This window comes from Rana temporaria, chromosome 9 (assembly GCF_905171775.1).
Source record: "Rana temporaria chromosome 9, aRanTem1.1, whole genome shotgun sequence".
Classification (NCBI taxonomy): Eukaryota; Metazoa; Chordata; class Amphibia; order Anura; family Ranidae; genus Rana; species Rana temporaria.
The window spans coordinates 99,830,585-99,848,688 of NC_053497.1; the positions used below are offsets into that span (position 1 = coordinate 99,830,585).

At 38.8% G+C, this 18,104-nt stretch overlaps 1 protein-coding gene across 1 annotated transcript in view; it reads left to right on the plus strand.

The window, feature by feature from the left end:
• The window catches only part of LOC120913770 (vascular endothelial growth factor receptor kdr-like), a 239,058-nt gene that overhangs the window by 142,951 nt on the left and 78,003 nt on the right, over window positions 1-18,104 (plus strand). Inside the window, exon 10 of the mRNA XM_040323969.1 lies at window positions 8,942-9,092. Coding sequence (XP_040179903.1) covers window positions 8,942-9,092 — 151 coding nt within the window. The remainder of the gene's footprint in view (window positions 1-8,941; window positions 9,093-18,104) is intronic.

The window sequence follows — 18,104 nt, forward strand, 5'->3', positions numbered from 1 at the left end:
GAAACTAAAATGATCTCTACATTGGAGGTGTAGTGTCCTGCTAGTAGGACCCTGAAGAAAGCCGTTAACTACTTTCTTTGTTAATCATTGTATGCCAGAGTATTTAAAAAGTAGTACACTATAATTTCCCAAACAAGAGACCACTTATGTAAAGTAAAAGGCCCTTCTAGGTAGAGCAAAACAGATCGGGGCTTCAGTAATAATTGTACAGCTAATTGTCAGCCCCTATGCGTGCCTTGGTACTATAGTGCTAATGATGTCACACAGGCAAGGTACTACATAGGCATCACAGAAAAAAAGAAAGTATTCTAGAAAATGTGTGGAATTCCAGGTGATACGCTTGCCCCAGCTGGTTTGTAAGAGTTCCAGCTTTTAACACATATTGAAAACAAATGCAGACAAATGTTCTGTGTGAAAACACCTTCCAAAGCTCTAATTACCAAATAAATGGCAGCAATTTTCACTCTAGCTCCAAAGAGTTTTGCTTGCCTCTAGGCAAATCTTTAAACCCTGACCTCTTTCAGGTGCCTCTTTTGATGTACTGAAGACTTGCAGAAGAAGAAAAAAAGCATTATTGTTATCTTATTACAAAGCTACATCTGTTAAATGATGTCTAGATTCCCATAATCTGACTATATCTCTATATAAATAAAAACCAAAGGCATGGTATACATTATGACTATGTAAAAAAACAATTCTACAAAAGTAAAACAAGTCAGAATTTGTATATTTTACTATACTTCATACAGAATTACTCCATTTTAATGAGTATTCACCACCATGCTTTGTGAAAGGTCTAATTTTACAGAGAAAAGAAATGGACTTCTCCATTAGGTTATGGTCTCAGGATTGACTGAGGTATTGTAATGTTTCTTTATCACAGATTACCATAAATATGTATTGCCTAGATCAGGGGTCCCCAACTCCTGGACCACAACCTGGCACCTGCCCGTGGCCTCTTTGCAGCGGGTCGACAGCTGAGCGGATGGGCAGGCCAGTGAGTGGGCAGCAGGTGAGCGAGCGGGCAGGGAGGCCAGTGAACAGGCCAGCCGGTGAGTGGGCTGGCAGGTCAGTAAGCGGGCAGGGGAGCGAGCAGAGAGATGACATCTCTCACTGCCTGCCCTTACTCTGGGACACAACCACTGGTAAGTGACAATACACATCTGGTGGCAGGTGACACAGTCACTGGCATGTGACAATCCCCATCTCGTGGCAAGTGACAATCCGCATCTGGTGGCAAGTGACATCCGCATCTTGTGGCAAGTGATGTGGCAAGTGACAATACGCATCTTGTAGCAGGTGACGTGGCTGCATTGAAATTTGATGTTTTATATTGTAGGCCTGTAATTTTTAGTAATAGCAAACTTAAATCTGTCTAAACAAGAGTCTAGTAGACATCCCGGGTATAATAAAGTTTGAAACACGAAATCAATTATAATATAATAAATAACTATAAATAATTATAAAAAATATATATATAATAATAATAATAATAATAATAATAATAAAATGAATTTCCCCACAATTCACTTTCACTCAATTCAGCAAGTATTCTAATTTACTATCGCTGTTTTCAAGCTGGTCTAAAACCACTTTTGATGTAAAAAAACACTTTTTGGTTGCCATGGACAATCTCAAGTTTTCAGGCAGAAAAAATACGTATATATAATATAAAACTGCATGCAGGGCACTGGACAAAGCATTAGGAAAAAAAGGGATGTGAAAAGATTACATACAGTAAAGTAATTTGCCGCCGGGCTCCGTCCCCATGCGTCACGACACTCGTAGGGAACGGAGCCTGGCACACAGAGCATCGGCCAGAGGACTCAGACCGCAGACACATCGGGGGGGAGACATCGCAGAATCCTGGGGACAAGGTGAGTAACCTGGACCAGGATTCTGCAATGCAATCCCAAGTGTGGCTTGGGGTTACCGCTAATGGTACTGAAATTTAGCCCCAAGCCACACTCAGGATTACCGCCAGGGAGGTTAACAGAGAGACCCAAAAAAATCTTGCTTTGTCCCACTATATAGTTTCCTTCTGAGCCCTGTGCTAAGGGATGAATCATTGCTGATTCCTGCAGAGTTTGGTAAACAAGGTGCTTCTTTCAGAAGGGTTTTCAAATGAAATAGCTGAACATGTGAAAAAGAGATTAGAGCACCATTTCTTGGGTGGATGGAAGACTATATAATTATATTCTACAATAGTTTATCATTTTTATTACCTTAAAATAAAAGAGAAATATTTAAAAACTTTTTTTTTAGTCTTGGCCATAACAAATAGAGAATATATGTATATTATATTTTCTTTAAAGGGTAACACCACTTTCGTGGGGAAAAAATTTACAAATAAATGAAAAATATATATATAGCATATACAATTGTGACACAAGTCATATTGTAATTTAATGTTATTAAAAATTTGCTCTGTCATTTTCTGTAAAATGCATTGCAGTATGGCTACCTGGAGGCATTCTGTACACAGATGGTGTACAGAACGCCCACCAGATATATAATTTCTTGCTTGTCTGATTGGCTCACTGGTTTTCCCAGAAGTCTGCACAAAGATACAAATTTGATTTTGCGCATCCCCTGCAACAAAGATGACATTTTTTTGGTGAAATACCAAAGGGAAGTTATGTCTAATGGGACGCAGACGCTACAAGTTTCCTCATTAGAGCTCTGCAGGTGCAGCAGCTGATTAATAATTACAAAATCACTCCCATATAAATTCTCTAAGCACATGGACAAAGAAAAACAAATGGCTATTTCTTTAGAATAACAAAAGGTAGAATTCTGAAACAAGGTTTCTTAAAATCCCTGAAATGTACATTTGTCACCCAGAGGGTCAACACAAGTGGAGTTACTCTTTAAGGAAAGTTTGTCTTTTTTTTTTTTTTTAGGTCTAACAGTCTATCAACACTGTATGTCTGTCTGTAAGTTCTTTTAATTACAGCTAATATTATTGCTTGAAGCTGCTATGGGAATGTATTGTTCCACATCCCTTCTGGTTAAACTGAGGTTTATCTAACAACAGATAAAATGCTTACTATCACACAGATTATCCAAGGCTCAAGGCTGGATTTGAACTAGTGAACCTTTAATTGAAAGGTATTTTCCCCTAGGAAAACACATTTTGGATAATCTGATGTATGTTTACACTAGTATGAAAGGCCTTGCATTCACAAAAGTGTCTTGATTTGTATAATGCAAAAGCTTAAAGGATGAATTTATAAAATCTCCATCTTGTATCAGACCAGTAATGTACAAATACTAACTCAGTGCCAAGTGGCTGGTATTGGTAACATTTCAGAGCCAAGAACTGGCATGCATACTGTGAGGCCGTGTACACACAGTCGGCCCAAACCAATGAAAGCGGCCTGAAGTCCAGTTTCATCGGTCCAAACCGACCGTGTGTACGGCCCATTGGTCTGTTGTCCTTCGGACACAAATTAGAGAACTTGCTTTAAAATCGAACCGATGGACGGCTGACCATCGGTCAAAACCGATGGTTAGTACACAAAAGCATCGGTTCAAAACCCGCGCATGCTCAGAATCAAGTCGACGCATGCTTGGAAGCATTGAACTTCGTTTTTTTCAGCACGTTGTGTGTTTTACGTCACCGCGCTTTGACCCGATCGGTTTTTGAACTGATGGTGTGTACGCACATCAGACCATCGGTCTGCTTCAGCAGTGAACCGATGTAAACGGTGCGTCGGACCATTCTTATCGGATGGTCCTGTCGTGTGTACGCGGCCTAACTGTCTACTATGTCATGTTAGTAGAAGGCATACCTCATAAAAGTCATAACCTTTCCTGCTGCCCAAACTGCTGAACTCATATATTTAGAGTTCAAATAAGAGAAAATATTTTTTTCAGATCTTTTATCTTAATTGCAACAAGCAAGTGTCATAAGTCGGACAATTTATCAGATCAATTCAAAATCACATGGCCTCAAGAATTCACTTGTAAACTTGCAACATTTTGCTTTCCAACCATAATTGTACAGTATTTGCACTTCATGGTCTTTTTTGGTATTGTTTTCTCATTAATGTAAAACTATTTGTCCTATGCGCATACATAATAAATTGCAAGCTACTACAGCTTTTGAAGGGTTAAAGGGCACTACAGGCATGAGAGTGGAATGAAAGCTGATGTAATACAAACAAGACATGTTTATTAATGCATTCCACTGCAATACCATCTTCTGTCTGTAGAATGGAATGGCAATCTGGGCCAGATTTCTCACTTTCCTGCCATTTTTAGATTCAAAATATTTGGAACAAGCTCCAAATATGCTGGGGTCAAACCCAAGTGTTTCATTCCACCTAGCATGCAATCCCAGATTTGGTTCTTATTACAGTGCAGGGTCAGTCCAGGGTCTGGGAAGGGGCACACTTTTCATTCTTAGTCATTTGCATGAGAAACTGCCTGTGAATTTTACAGCCCCAGGTCTCTGGTGTCCAGGCCAGAAACATTTCTGCTATTTTGACTACATAGTCTATTATAACTGTTCAGATACATTTATTTTTCTGATGACATTAAACATACCATTACTGTACAAGTCTCAGATAACTAAAAATAACATCTGTCTGTAGTTCAACTTGTATGTAGTTACAGGTCAGACGGTTTTTAGTCACAAAAAATATCTTTCTCTATTACACTACATTTGACAGGGAGGCTATAGCACTATACTGGTTGTGGTTATTTTTTCTTAGGTTATTAATTAAACAAACATATATATATATATATATATATATATATATATATATATATATATATATATATATATATATATATATATATATATATATATACATATATATATATATATATATGTGCATCATGGCTCTTGATTCGTATTGTATAAATATCTGGCTATTACATCCTCTCTGAAACTTTAAATGAACCCTTTTGCTTGCTTATATGTTTTTAATATCTCTAGAGCATGAAAGATTGTAATTGGTTGTTACAGTTGCCATATAAGAATAGGCACATATAATAATCTAAATATAGACCTTGTGTTGCATATTCGTTTTTTGTGTGCATAATTCGCACTGAGCTGGGTCAAAACATAGGGTGGTTTTACAGCCTGCAAGACATCTGGACAATTCAGCTATAAAGGGGGGGTGATATAGTGAAATTACTGAAAAACAAATAATCCTGAAGGTAAAACTGCACTATGATATCTCTTCGTAGGCAGAAATTCAGATTTTTGTTCATTATGTTTTTGCCAAGTTTCTGCTGCAGTCTAATCAAATGCATGCAATACATTTTTTCTGTTTGCCCAGTGAAATGTACTTACAGTCAACACTGTATTGCAGTATTTTAATTGTATTTATTAATCAAATGCCACTCCTGGCCATCATCCATACTGTATATTTGGAAAAGCAAATGAAAAAGGATCTCGGACTTTACAGGCCGTAAAATGAGTAAACAATTTATAATGTAATCATACAATTTATTGGTAAACAAAAGTTAAGAATTTTATCCAATGTACATGTTGATTGTTAAAAACAAAATTGTGCTGATAGATCATTGTGTACATTCATACACCAGAAAGGAATGCTGGTAACATAAGTCCTCATTATAACATTATAACATTTTTCCAGACTTTGCTTCATCAGAGCCTATGAAGACATTACAGCACTCATCTATGAAAAGACAATAACATATTATACAGTATCCATACATATCGATATTCAATATATTCTTGCGCTCACTACATGGGACCCACCTTGTGCTGTAACCATTTTTCCCAAATTTTCTAAATAAACATATGCAGACCCTGAACAACTTTGTGCTTGAAGTGGGTCCCATGTAGTAAACTCAAGAATGTATTAAATATTGATATGTATGGATGTATGGATACTGTATAATATGTTATTGTCTTTTCATAGAGGAGTGCTGTAATGTCTTCCTAGGCCCTGATGAAGCAAAATCTGGTGAAACGCTTTGGTATATGAGGACTTGTGTTACCAGCATTCCTTTCTGGTTTATGAATGTGCACGATGATCTATCAGCACTAGTATTGTTTTTAAAAAATAATATGTACATTGGATACAATTCCTTTAACTTTTGTTACCAATAAATTGTATGATTTTATTATAAATTGTTTTCTCCTTGTGTGGCCTGTACAGTCCGAGATACTTTTTCATTTGCTTTTCCAGAATGGTAATTGCTGTTTTTTTCATCTGCGCATCCTAGTGATGGTTGCTGGGTCAGCAGGCAACAATCCAATAATTACAGTATATATAACTAGAATGTAAAATAGTTGATCAGTAAAACGGCAAAAATAAAATCAGGACTTGGCATAATTTATTCAGCTTTAGAATGTAGTTATTTTTGAACAAAGCTGTAACTGTCTTTTCCAAATTTTCCGAATAAACATGCAGACCCTGAATAATAACTTCAAGTTTCAAACCCTTTGGTCAGTTATAGTAACAGTCTGAAAGAAAACATTACATTTACTATCATTACAGTATCAGAAATTCCCTAATACATTTTTGTGAGTCTCTGCAGTCAAGACAATGAGTGAAAAGTTACATATCCTGCACAAAGTTCTTCATTGAATGTTGTTTTCTTAATTGCTTCAAGTAGCTTGTTAATCGGAAGCCTTTTCCTCACGATAATCATCAGCTGGCTTGATGTCCTGCCGCAACCACTGCTTATTCCTGAACGTGTTGCCAAAACATTAATCCCAAAGCTCCTGCTTCCTTCTAACATCCCCATTTATGGAGTTAGCCTTGATTATGATATATTATTACAGGATTTCCCCCATTGCATTGGGTGTATGTCTACAAACAATTAACAAGGCCAGCCTAGGACCAATACCTGAAGAGATATCCACATTTCCTGGAAGTCTACTTAAAAAAAGGAAAATTACTATGATTAAAACAGGATATAAAGGTGTACTTATGATATGTCCCCTAATAATTATATGTGGGTGGAAAAACAATTATATATTTTTTTAACAATGCAATTTGTCACACATTTATTTCTTAAAGAACAAAACTAGGCAAGGATATAAAAGTACCTTTTAAACCACGTATGTATTTCATTAAAAATTCATCTAGTTTAATTATTTCAATTGTGCTAAGCTGCTGGCTTGCAGTCAGAAAGTCTACTTAGTAAGCTGATGACAGGAAGGGCAGTAAGTAGGAGTGTTCGGGGAAAGGCATCACAAGCACAATGGTGTTCTGTAACAGTACAGCAAAAAAAGAGGTTGGGCAGTGGCCCAGTACAGATTGTGATCCACTAGGTTCTTGCTGACAAAAGTCCATGAGAAATAGGTTGTTGCTGTATAATTCATGTCCAGTGAGTTTCTACATTTTAATTTCCTTAAATAAATTAGAAATAGTAATGATCAATCAGGAAAATTGCCAATGTGTTTTTTTTATTCAATTGAATATTGGACTACTTATGTTTCTAATCTGTGGAGTCTTATGTAGCGTCCCGGCATAACGTTGTATGTTTTTGTGCAAATTAAAACTCAGAGGTAGAGCCTGTTTTCTGCGGCAGTCAGGCAGTGTTGCATGAATGTGTGTTGACAAGGAACCCACTAACAGGGTAAGAGTGCAGCATAATGACCTTGTCTGTCTTTTGCTTCTACTCCTTTGTCAAATCATTGGCTGGGGCATGGACATGTTCTAACTGCAGTAAAGAAAATTCAGTCATCAACTTGGTCTGGCATGGCTGTATTTATTATCAGGTGTGACTGGACAAGTCTTTTGGTGGGTGAAGTAACTCTTGTATATTTATTTTAACTGTGTATTTAGGTATTTGCTTGTAGCTTAGTTTATATATTGGATTATATATTGGATGCTCTTGTTTTAGAAAAGAGTATATTACAGTAAACTGGAATATGTATTTGAACTGTCTTAGTTGTCACTACTAATACAAACTGGGGTGAGCGTGGCACAATATGTGTTAGGATGTTGTGAAGTTAAAGCAAGCCTGTCGTCATACAAAAGATTTCAAAGCAAACCATACCCACACCAATCCTGAGAAACGTTGTGCTGATGTTTGCACTCTACATAGCTCCCAACTGTCCCTGATTTTAAGGGGGTCTCCCTGATTTGGAACAAAGTCCCTCTGTTCCTCTTTCCTCCTCATTTGTCCCTCATTTTGGTCTGATCTATGTAGTTGTATATAAAAGGGTTTCCAGTGCTAAACCTTTCATCCAATTTCTAAATTGCTGCATTTGTAAATGTCAAAAGCCAGTATAAAGGAATATTAGTGGTAAAAAAAAAAAAAGCACTTATGAGTTAACTAATCATTTATTTGTATAATTCTCATTTAAAGGGGTGTGGCAGGGTGTGTGTCCTATGCATACATACTTTTGTTAATAGGTGTCCCCCGTTCCCATCTCAAAAAGTTGGGAGGTACAGTATGTAACTCCTGTATCCTGTAATGGGTGGAGGTTGGGGGGAGGAACCAGTTAGACCTGGGGGGAATCCAGGAGATTGACACTCCCTAGAGTGTCAGTTTTCCTGCCAACTTCAACTGACGATTTCCTAGCATGGAAGTAGAAATTGTCAGAACAGACAGAAGGACAGGTGAATACAATGTGTATTCCTTTACAGGTCTGGCTTGTTTTAAAACATTTTGTACATTGACTAGGTTGCTTTAAGGATAAGCAGGTAAGGGTATTTTTGAAAAAGATTCTGAATTGATAATCTACCTAAATATAACTTGTATCTGTTTATTTTATACATCTCTTATGAAATTCAAAAGTTTTTCCTTTCTGAAAACAGAACCCGTATTTTGAATTTACAAGAAAAATATGTCACTCTAGGCAATGAAAATACATAATTTTTAGACTTATTTATATACGAGACCCTTTGAAATCACAATGTTTACTCTAATGTGCATAGTTTTTTTTCTGTGAGTTTCTTATATAAATATGTATATTTAATTATTAATTCTCTTTAAATTCTAGTTAAACCTTCCATCTATGAAAAAGAGACAGACTGTGACATAAAGGAGTCGGTACTGCTTGGAGACATTCATCGTTTCCAGTGTACAGCTTACGGAAGACCTCCTCCCACATTTACCTGGATGTGGCAGCCATGCTCAATTACAGCTACAGAGTAAGTTATAATTCACTATGGGTTTTTAAAAAGTTGGAGTAAAGAAAGAGTCAAATACAATACTTTATAGATGTATACTAGTAAAATTGCAAAATTTATATTAAAAATGAAAAGAAAAAGTATTTCTCCTCGTTTCCTTTTTTATTCAGGCTGCAATCGGGAAACTCATAGACTCATAGCCTTTGTCATAAGAAGATTGTATTGTAATGTATTCCACTATGTAATCCAACAAAAGGGCTTGGTATCTGGCTATTTTCAGGATAGTTTTTATTCACATCAGTAACAACCAAGCTGACTAGCTCAGCTATTGAGTTGTGAATAATGAAAAAATAATGCATTTTAATACAAAAGCAGAAGGACTCAAATGACATTGAACTGACACTTGGTTGTGAAATTGAAATCGTGTTTCACATACATAAGTCTTACATAAATCATAGGACAATATAATGTGAACTAGAATTTTAGACTGGTTTGACAAATGTTAGAAGACCTAGGTGGGCTCTCATGCAAACTCTTAGGCCTCGTACACACGACCGGACATGTCCGCTGAAACTGGTCCGCCGACCAGTTTCAGCGGACAGATCCGATCGTGTGTACAGGCTAGCGGACAAATTTCCAGCGGACAAATGTTTCTTAGCATGCTAAGAAACATGTCCGCTGGAAAGCTGTCCGGCGGACATGTCCGCTGGTTAGTACGTCTAACCAGCGGACCGAAATCCCACGCATGCGTCGAATTGATTTGACGCATGCGTGCAAGCATTGAACTCGCGCGAGAGAGAAGGTTGGTGTCGTCTACGTCACCGCGTTCTCTGTCCGCGCGGATTTCGGTTTGATGGTGTGTACAGCCATCAGACCGAAATCTCCGAGCGGACATGTCCGATGAAAATGGTCCGCGGACCGTTTTCATCGGACATGTTCCGCTGGTGTGTACGAGGCCTCATATCTCAGGTTCTGAGACTTGTAAAGAACTGATTAACAAATTGTACTAATTTGAATATTTATTTTTGGATTTTCAGAGTGTAACCTAACATCATAAAGGTTACTCTCTGCCAGTCTGAGCAGATTTATCATGTTGAGTGTCTTATGTACCTGAGCTCAGTGCTGGTGACAGACACTGAAAAACTGTAATTTACATGGAATGTATTATCTTTTCAATTACTTTTTAGATTTACATGTAATTTGCCGTACACCCATCTATCCATGCATGGTCATTTTTTAAACCTTGTTTCCATACATATTTGCTACACAATGGTTGCACTTTACTTCTTCTTTTCACATTGGAAGCCCATCAATTCAATCACTTTATGCTCCCAAATGTACAATACGGGGACCTGTCTAATTACAAGATAAATTACTCCAAATCCGAAGCGCTCAATGTCTCTTAACATCTGATAGAGTAGATAGCTTAAGACAATCTTTTCCTTTTCAATGGGCTCAATTCTGCCTTAAATATTTGGGCATCAAGCCCACATCTGACCCTTAATAGTTAAACAAGGTAAATTTTCGCTACCTATTAACAAAGATTTGCTCTGATCTTCGGACACGGAGGACAAATAATTATTTAACTTGGTTTGGAGGGAGGAGTAGCGTAATTAAGATGACCACCTTCCCTTAGGTGTTGTACTTCATCCAAATGATACCTATATTCGCCCTCATTCATTCTTCACCCATCTGCAATCTTTACTTTCTTTTCATTTGGGGATATAAACCACCACACATTCACATTATACTCCTAAGCATCCCAAAACAAGATGAAGGAATTGGTTTACCAGAGTTGCTTCAGAGCTACAGAGCCTTAAATCTATCATGGGTGAAACCTTGGGTCAGGCTGGAACAGGAATGCAACCCACAGGGCAGGACTTAGGGTGGTGGGGGCCCCTGGGCTTGAGTGTTGAAGGGGCCCCCTGGAGCCGAGAATTGGGGGGATCAAAGTTGTTGAGCGGGGGGGGCGAATTGAAGTTGTTGAGCGGGGGGGAGCACATTAAAGTTGTTGAGCGGGGGGGGGGGGGTTTTTCAGTTGTTGAGGGGGGGAGTGCCTCTCACCTGTGCCAACAGCCGGGGCCACAGACTGTCATTAGCCCGGCTGTCGGCTTTCTTCCCTTCAGCAGCCACAGTCCTCCACACACCACTCCGGTTCCTCCTGCTTCCGTGCTGCCTCCTCTTGCAGTGCGGGAAAATTAATTAAATGCGGGAAGAAGCTGTCTGTGCGGGAAAGTCCCACAGAATCCGTGCGTGTTGGGAGGTATGCGCAGGGCCGCCATCAGGAATTTTGGGGCCCCTTGCACAGCTTAAGGCATGGGCCCCCTGAAGCAGAGAACCTAGGGGGGGTGGGGGTGCTGTCGCCTGAAATTGAGAAGGGTGGGGGCTGCCGCAAATTGAGAAGCCTTTACAAAAAAAAGAAGAAATAAAGAAAAAAACAAATATATATATATATATATATATATATATATATATATATATATATATATATATATATATATATATATATATATATATATAAAAAAGGGGGGTAGCCATCCGGGGCCCTGGGGACCTCTGGGCCTTTTAATAAAAAGAAAAAATAAACCTCTGGGCCCTTTAATAATAAAAAAAAAACATTTATAAAAAATACATAAAAAAAGGGAGGTTGCCATCCGGGGCCCTGGGGACCTCTGGGCCCCTGGGAACCTCTGGGCATTTTAATAAAAAATAAAAAAATAAACATTTATAAAAAAAATAAAAAAAGGGGGGTTGCCACATGGGGCCCTGGGGACCTCTGAGCCCTTTAATAAAAAAAAAAAAAAATATATATATATATATATATATATACAGTGGGGATCGAAAGTTTGGGCACCCCAGGTAAAAATTTGTATTAATGTGCATAACGAAGCCAAGGAAAGATGGAAAAATCTCCAAAAGGCATCAAATTACAGATTAGACATTCTTATAATATGTCAAAAAAAGTTAGATTTTGTTTCCATCATTTACACTTTCAAAATTACAGAAAACAAAAAAATGGCATCTGCAAAAGTTTGGGCACCCTGCAGAGTTAATATCTTGCACTGCCCCCTTTGGCAAGTATCACAGCTCGTAAACGCTTTTTGTAGCCAGCCAAGAGTCTTTCAATTCTTGTTTGAGGGATCTTTGCCCATTCTTCCTTACAAAAGTCTTTCAGTTCTTTGAGATTTCTGGGCTGTCTGTCACGCATTGCTCTTTTAAGGTCTATCCATAGATTTTCAATTATGTTGAGGTCAGGAGATTGTGAAGGCCATGGCAAAACCTTCAGTTTACGCCTCTTGATGTAATCCCCCATGGATTTTCAGGTGTGTTTAGGATCATTATCCATTTGTAGAAGCCATCCTCTCTTTAACTTCAGCTTTTTCACAGATGGCATCAAGTTACCATCCAAAATTTGCTGAAATTTTATTGAATCCATTTTTCCTTCTACTCGTGAAATTTTCCCTGTGCCACTGGCTGCAATACAACCCCAAAGCATGATTGATCCACCCCCATGCTTCACAGTTGGACAGAGGTTCTTTTCATTAAATTCTGTGCTCTTTCTTCTCCAAACGTCCCTTTGCTCATTCCGGACAAAAAATACTATTTTAACCTCATCGGTCCACAGAACTTGTTTCCAAAATGCATCAGGCCTGTCTATATGTTCATTTGCGAAGTTCAAACGCTGATTTTTGTGGTGAGGACGTAGGAGAGGTTTTCTTCTGATGACTCTTCCATGAAGACCATATTTGTACAAGTATCTCTTTATAGTGGAATAGTGTACCACAACTCCAGTGTCTGCCAGATCTTTCTGGAGGGATCCTGCAGTCAAACGTGGGTTTTGAATTGCTTTTCTCACAATCCTGCGAGCTGTTCTGTCTATTTGTCTTGGTCTTCCAGATCTTGCTTTAACTTCCACTGTTCCTGATGACTGCCATTTATTAACTACATTCCGAACAGAGGATATTGACATCTGAAAACGCTTTGCTATCTTCTTATAGCCTTCTCCAGCTTTGTGAGCGTCAACTTTTTTCAGTTTCAATTTTCTAGACAACTGCTTAGAAGAACCCATGGTGCTGATTGTTGGGGCAAGGTCAGATGAGTCTGGGCATTTAAAACATTTGAGATTGACATCACCTGGTCTTCCCAGACGATGATTGAGAACAATCCATGACACTGGCAGATCTCAGTTTTGCAAAGGGGGTGCAGTGCATGCTATAAATTCTGCAGGGTGCCCAAACTTTTGCAGACGCCATTTTTTTGTTTTCTGTAATTTTGAAAGTGTAAATGATGGAAATAAAATATAACTTTTTTTGACATATTATAAGAATGTCTAATCTGTAATTTGATGCCTTTTGGAGATTTATCCATCTTTCCTTGGCCTCGTTATGCACATTAATACAAATTTCTACCTGGGGTGCCCAAACTTTCGATCCCCACTGTATATAAAAAAATAAAAAAGGTGGGTTGCCATCCGGGGGCCGTGGAGACCCCTGAGCCCTTTAATAATAATAATAATAATAATAATATATATATATATATATATATTATTATTATTATTATTATTAAAGGGCCCAGGGGTCTCCGGGGCCCCGGACGGCAACCCCCCTTTTTTTTATTTATTTTTTGTAAAAAAATGTTTTTTTTATATATATTTTTTATTTTTATATATATATATTATTATATATATAAAAATAAAAAATATATAAAAAAAACATTTTTTTAAAAAAAATAAATAAATTAAATAAAAAAAAATAAAAAAAAATAAAAAAGGGGGGGGTTGCCGTCCAGGGCCCTGGGGGGCTCCGGGCCCCTGGGGACCTCTGGACCCCTAAAAAAAAAAAAAAAAAAAAAAAAAAAAATTTTTTTTTTTTTTTTTTTTTTTAGGGGGCCCCCTATTGGGTGGGGCCCCTGGGCTTGAGCCCAGTCAAGCCCAATGGTAAGTCCGGCCCTGGCAACCCAGTCCCCTTATCCTGCCTTCCTTGGCTCACTTTTTGCCACTTAAATTCCCTTAAAATACACCTAATAATTGGAGCCACACCTAGGTTAATTCTTCGACTTTTCCATTCCACGTATCTCCCTGCTTCCCTTAACAATGGTCTCAGTAGTCAGTACTGAGAGATCTAGAGTTCTCTGCAAGAACCACCAACTAATATTTTAAACATCTTATGGATGTGGGAAAGTTTTGCCTTACCCATTTTCTAACCTCAACATGATGGAGGTACAAAATCTTCTCAACATGCCTATTTACAATTGGTCCACTTAACAATTGTGCCATTTCTAGTGTGCTAACCTGGACCTGTTCAGCATCCTAGATCTTCCACTCCATTTAAAAACCTGTGTAGTTTCACTCATTTTCCCTAAGCTTAATGTGGCAGGCCATATATGATGCGATTTTTGCTCAATTCCCCCATCAACACAGTCAGCGTTAGTGGGGAAATTCCTCTTGCGTAACTATTGGGTTCTTCCAGTGGGGGGCATGGGGAGCTGTCCAGAAGAAAACAATGGTTTTCGCCAATGACTATAGCTGCTGGCAATAATCGCATGCTAAAATCTATGGATCGACTTGGGTACATACAGCCTTCTTATAGATGGTTCAAATATTGGCCGGATCAGCAGGTATTTGAACCATCTATGGTTGGCTTACATGTGGTAAAACACTGCTGATTCCCATTACCCATTCAAGTGCAAGCAAAAATGCTGTTTTTTTTTTCCTTGCAGCTGATTGGGTATTCTTTACAAAGTGAATCTTTCCTACATTTATATTAAATTTACTAAGGAGAACAAGTGCAACTGCACTTGCAATGTGCAGAGTCTGCCTTTAGTAAATCCACCCCATAATCTGCCAGAAAACTATAGGAGTGTGCTTATTTCCGGCTATTCAAGATTTCAGCTATAATGCATGTGCCAATGAACATAGTCCTCAACATATGGGGGTTGTGGTCTTGGTCACAGTAGGGTTATCTCTTACTAGCAGAAGTCCTAAATGATTTTTTTTAGATGTGACGCATGCCTTTATTTCCTGCACTTTTCTCTTCTTTTCCAACAACCTTCACTAAAATCAACAAGGAGATTTAGCCTGCCCCTATTGTTCTGTGTTTCACTTCCTCTCAAATCCCTGACTTACACTTACAAACGGCAAATGTCAGACCAGCCGTTGGTCTTTTTCTGAGCCTGAAACATGCTAATTATGCCAGCTAAAATTATCAAAGAGCCTTGATGAGAAATTGTCTCACCCATCTTAAGTTGTTGTCTTATATAATCAGGAAAGCACAATCAAAACAAGACATGATAGGTCTAAATGAAAGAAAGAGTCAGTTGTCTGCTGGACATTTATAGCTCACGTACCAACATAAGATGGCAAGTGGACAATTTCCTTTGTTTGCGTAAACAATCATACAAATTAGTGCCAGAACTTTGCTGTTTATAGCTACATGACATGTGGAAATAATCCCATTCTCTGCAATACGTATTCCATTAAGGTGCTCATTCCACTCACAATCATTTCATAAAGACGGAGATCGTTTTCAAACAACTTAATTCATACTGTTGTGAAAAGTTAAACAAACAATTAGAAAAAGAGGAAGAGTTTCCTTGTGGTCTACAAAGGACCCACCCACTTTAGAACCCACCATTCTCAATTTAGACATGTCCATGTAAAGGGACGTAGTCCTTTGCTGAAATTAGTTTGTTTATTTTGGAAGAGCTATTCACCCCCTTCCTGCCCAAGCCATTTTTTGCGATACATCACTGTGTCGCTTTAACTGACAAGTGCGCTGTCGTGAGACGCTGTACCCAAACAATGCGCTATAAACAAAAGAAGAGTGATAAGTTTGAAAAAAACACAATATTTTTTACTTTTTGGTATAATAAAAAAAAATTTAAACAATTTTTTTCCTCAGTTTAGGCTGATATGTATTCTTCTACATATTTTTGGTAAAAAAAATCGAAATAAGCGCATATTGATTGGTTTGCTCAAAAGTTATAGCGTCTACAAAATAGGGGATAGATTTATAGCATTTTTATTATAATTTTTGTTTTACTAGCAATGGCGGCGATCTGCGATTTTTATCGTGACTGCGATATTGCAGGAGGACAAATCGGACACTTTTGACACTATTTTGGGACCATTCACATTTATACAGCGATATGTGCTATAAAAATGCATTGATTACTGTATAAATGTGACTGGCAGGGAAGGGGTTAACACTAGGGGCGATCAAAGGGTTAAATATGTGTTCTAGGGAGTGATTCTAACTGTAGGAGGAGGGGAATCACAAGAGAAGGAGACCGATTGGTGTTCCTCTGTACTGGGAACACACATCGGTCTCCTTCACCTGATAGGATGTGGATATGTGTGTTTCTATGACGCCCGACCCAAAACGAGAGCTCCACCTTCCGGCAATCATACATTTAAATCAGGTGATGAGGAGGCAACATATCGTCTCCTTGCCACCTGTCAAATACACTCAGATCGTTTTTCAAAGGAGCATCAGTGCCTGCTGCACTTGTGAATAAGCACTTAGTTGTATTTGGCAGTGGCACCCCTGGGGCTCCTTCACACATAAAGTTGGGGGGTAGTAAAACCCTGTGGCTGAGTCATGATTCATTGTGAAAGCAGCACTATACTTTTATGCCCAGTATATTGCTTCACACTGACCAGAAGATCGCTTCTTTCCTGTTGCTGGCACGACTCTGAAAACCGATAGCTGGGAAAAGAGGTGCAGTGCAGTTGATATCACTCCACATGGGAAAGAAGCCAGTAGGTGGCATCGGTTTATGCGTCTCTTGTTCCCTACTACAGCTCCAACTTTACAAGTAGTCCCTCTGCATTGTACTCTGATGCTCTGGGATGGTGGGTCATCAAGCCCAGACTGCGATCTACTAGTGGATCATGATCTACAGGGTTTCTGACCCCTGGGCTAGTGCTTCAAGCATCCACAGGTCCCTCCACCCTTTCCTGGCCTGCCAGCATTTGTTCTGTTTACATTCTGCTAACAGTAGAAAGACTCACTGACAGCAAATTAGTAATCAGGTGTTATGGATGCAGCGGCCAACCAGCTCCTTAACAACCAGCTATTCTTTAGGCCTCGTACACACGACCGAGGAACTCGTCGTAAATTAAACATCGTTTTCCTCGACGAGTTTCTTGTTAGGCTTGTGGAAAAACTTGACAAGCTTTCTTTGCGTACACACTGTCAAGACCATATCTCCTCGTTCTCAAACGCAGTGATGTACAATGCATACAACGGCAGGGGAAGTTTGATTCCACTGGCACAACCCTTGGGGCTGCTTTTGCTAATCTCATGTTACTGCGTGTTAAGTAAAAGTTTGGTAAGAGACGATTTGCACTTTTCAGTCTGTTACAGAGTGACAAATGTGCTATCTCCATTACAAACGCTACCTTTACCGAAGGTGCGCTCCCATCTCATACTTTATTCTGAGCATGCACGGGTTTCTAAGCATACACACGAACGTGTTTCTCATCGAAAACCAGCCCGACGAGGAACACGACAAGGAAATTGAGACTCCCGTTGAGGAAAAAGAGAACTTGTTCTCGTCGAGTTCCTCGACAGTTTTCTCAATGAAAAACATACACGTGACCGTTTTCCTCAGGAAAAAAAGCTCTGCCACCAAGTTTCTTGATGGATTCTGTCGAGGAAAACGGTCGTGTGTACGAGGCCTCATACAGAATTCTGATTGGCTGATCAATCTTCGATTGATTTAAATTCCATTTGTTCCAAAAGTTTGGAATTGGTTTCAAAACAGATGAACTAAACTAAACAAATGACTGAAATGCATAACTATTGTCATTCGGAGATTTGGGTACATTTGTCTGAATTAATTCAGACTAAAACAAATTGCACATGTCTACTGATAAGCTTCCCTGTTAGCAGACTCCACAACCACTGGTCAAAGGTTGTGGTAGAGAGGCCCTTGTCCTCATTAACATGTGGACCATAGGCATGCCCACAGGGTGTGCCAGGTGTGCCTAGCCACACTCTAATCACCCTGTGTGGGGACAGATTCTCCCTG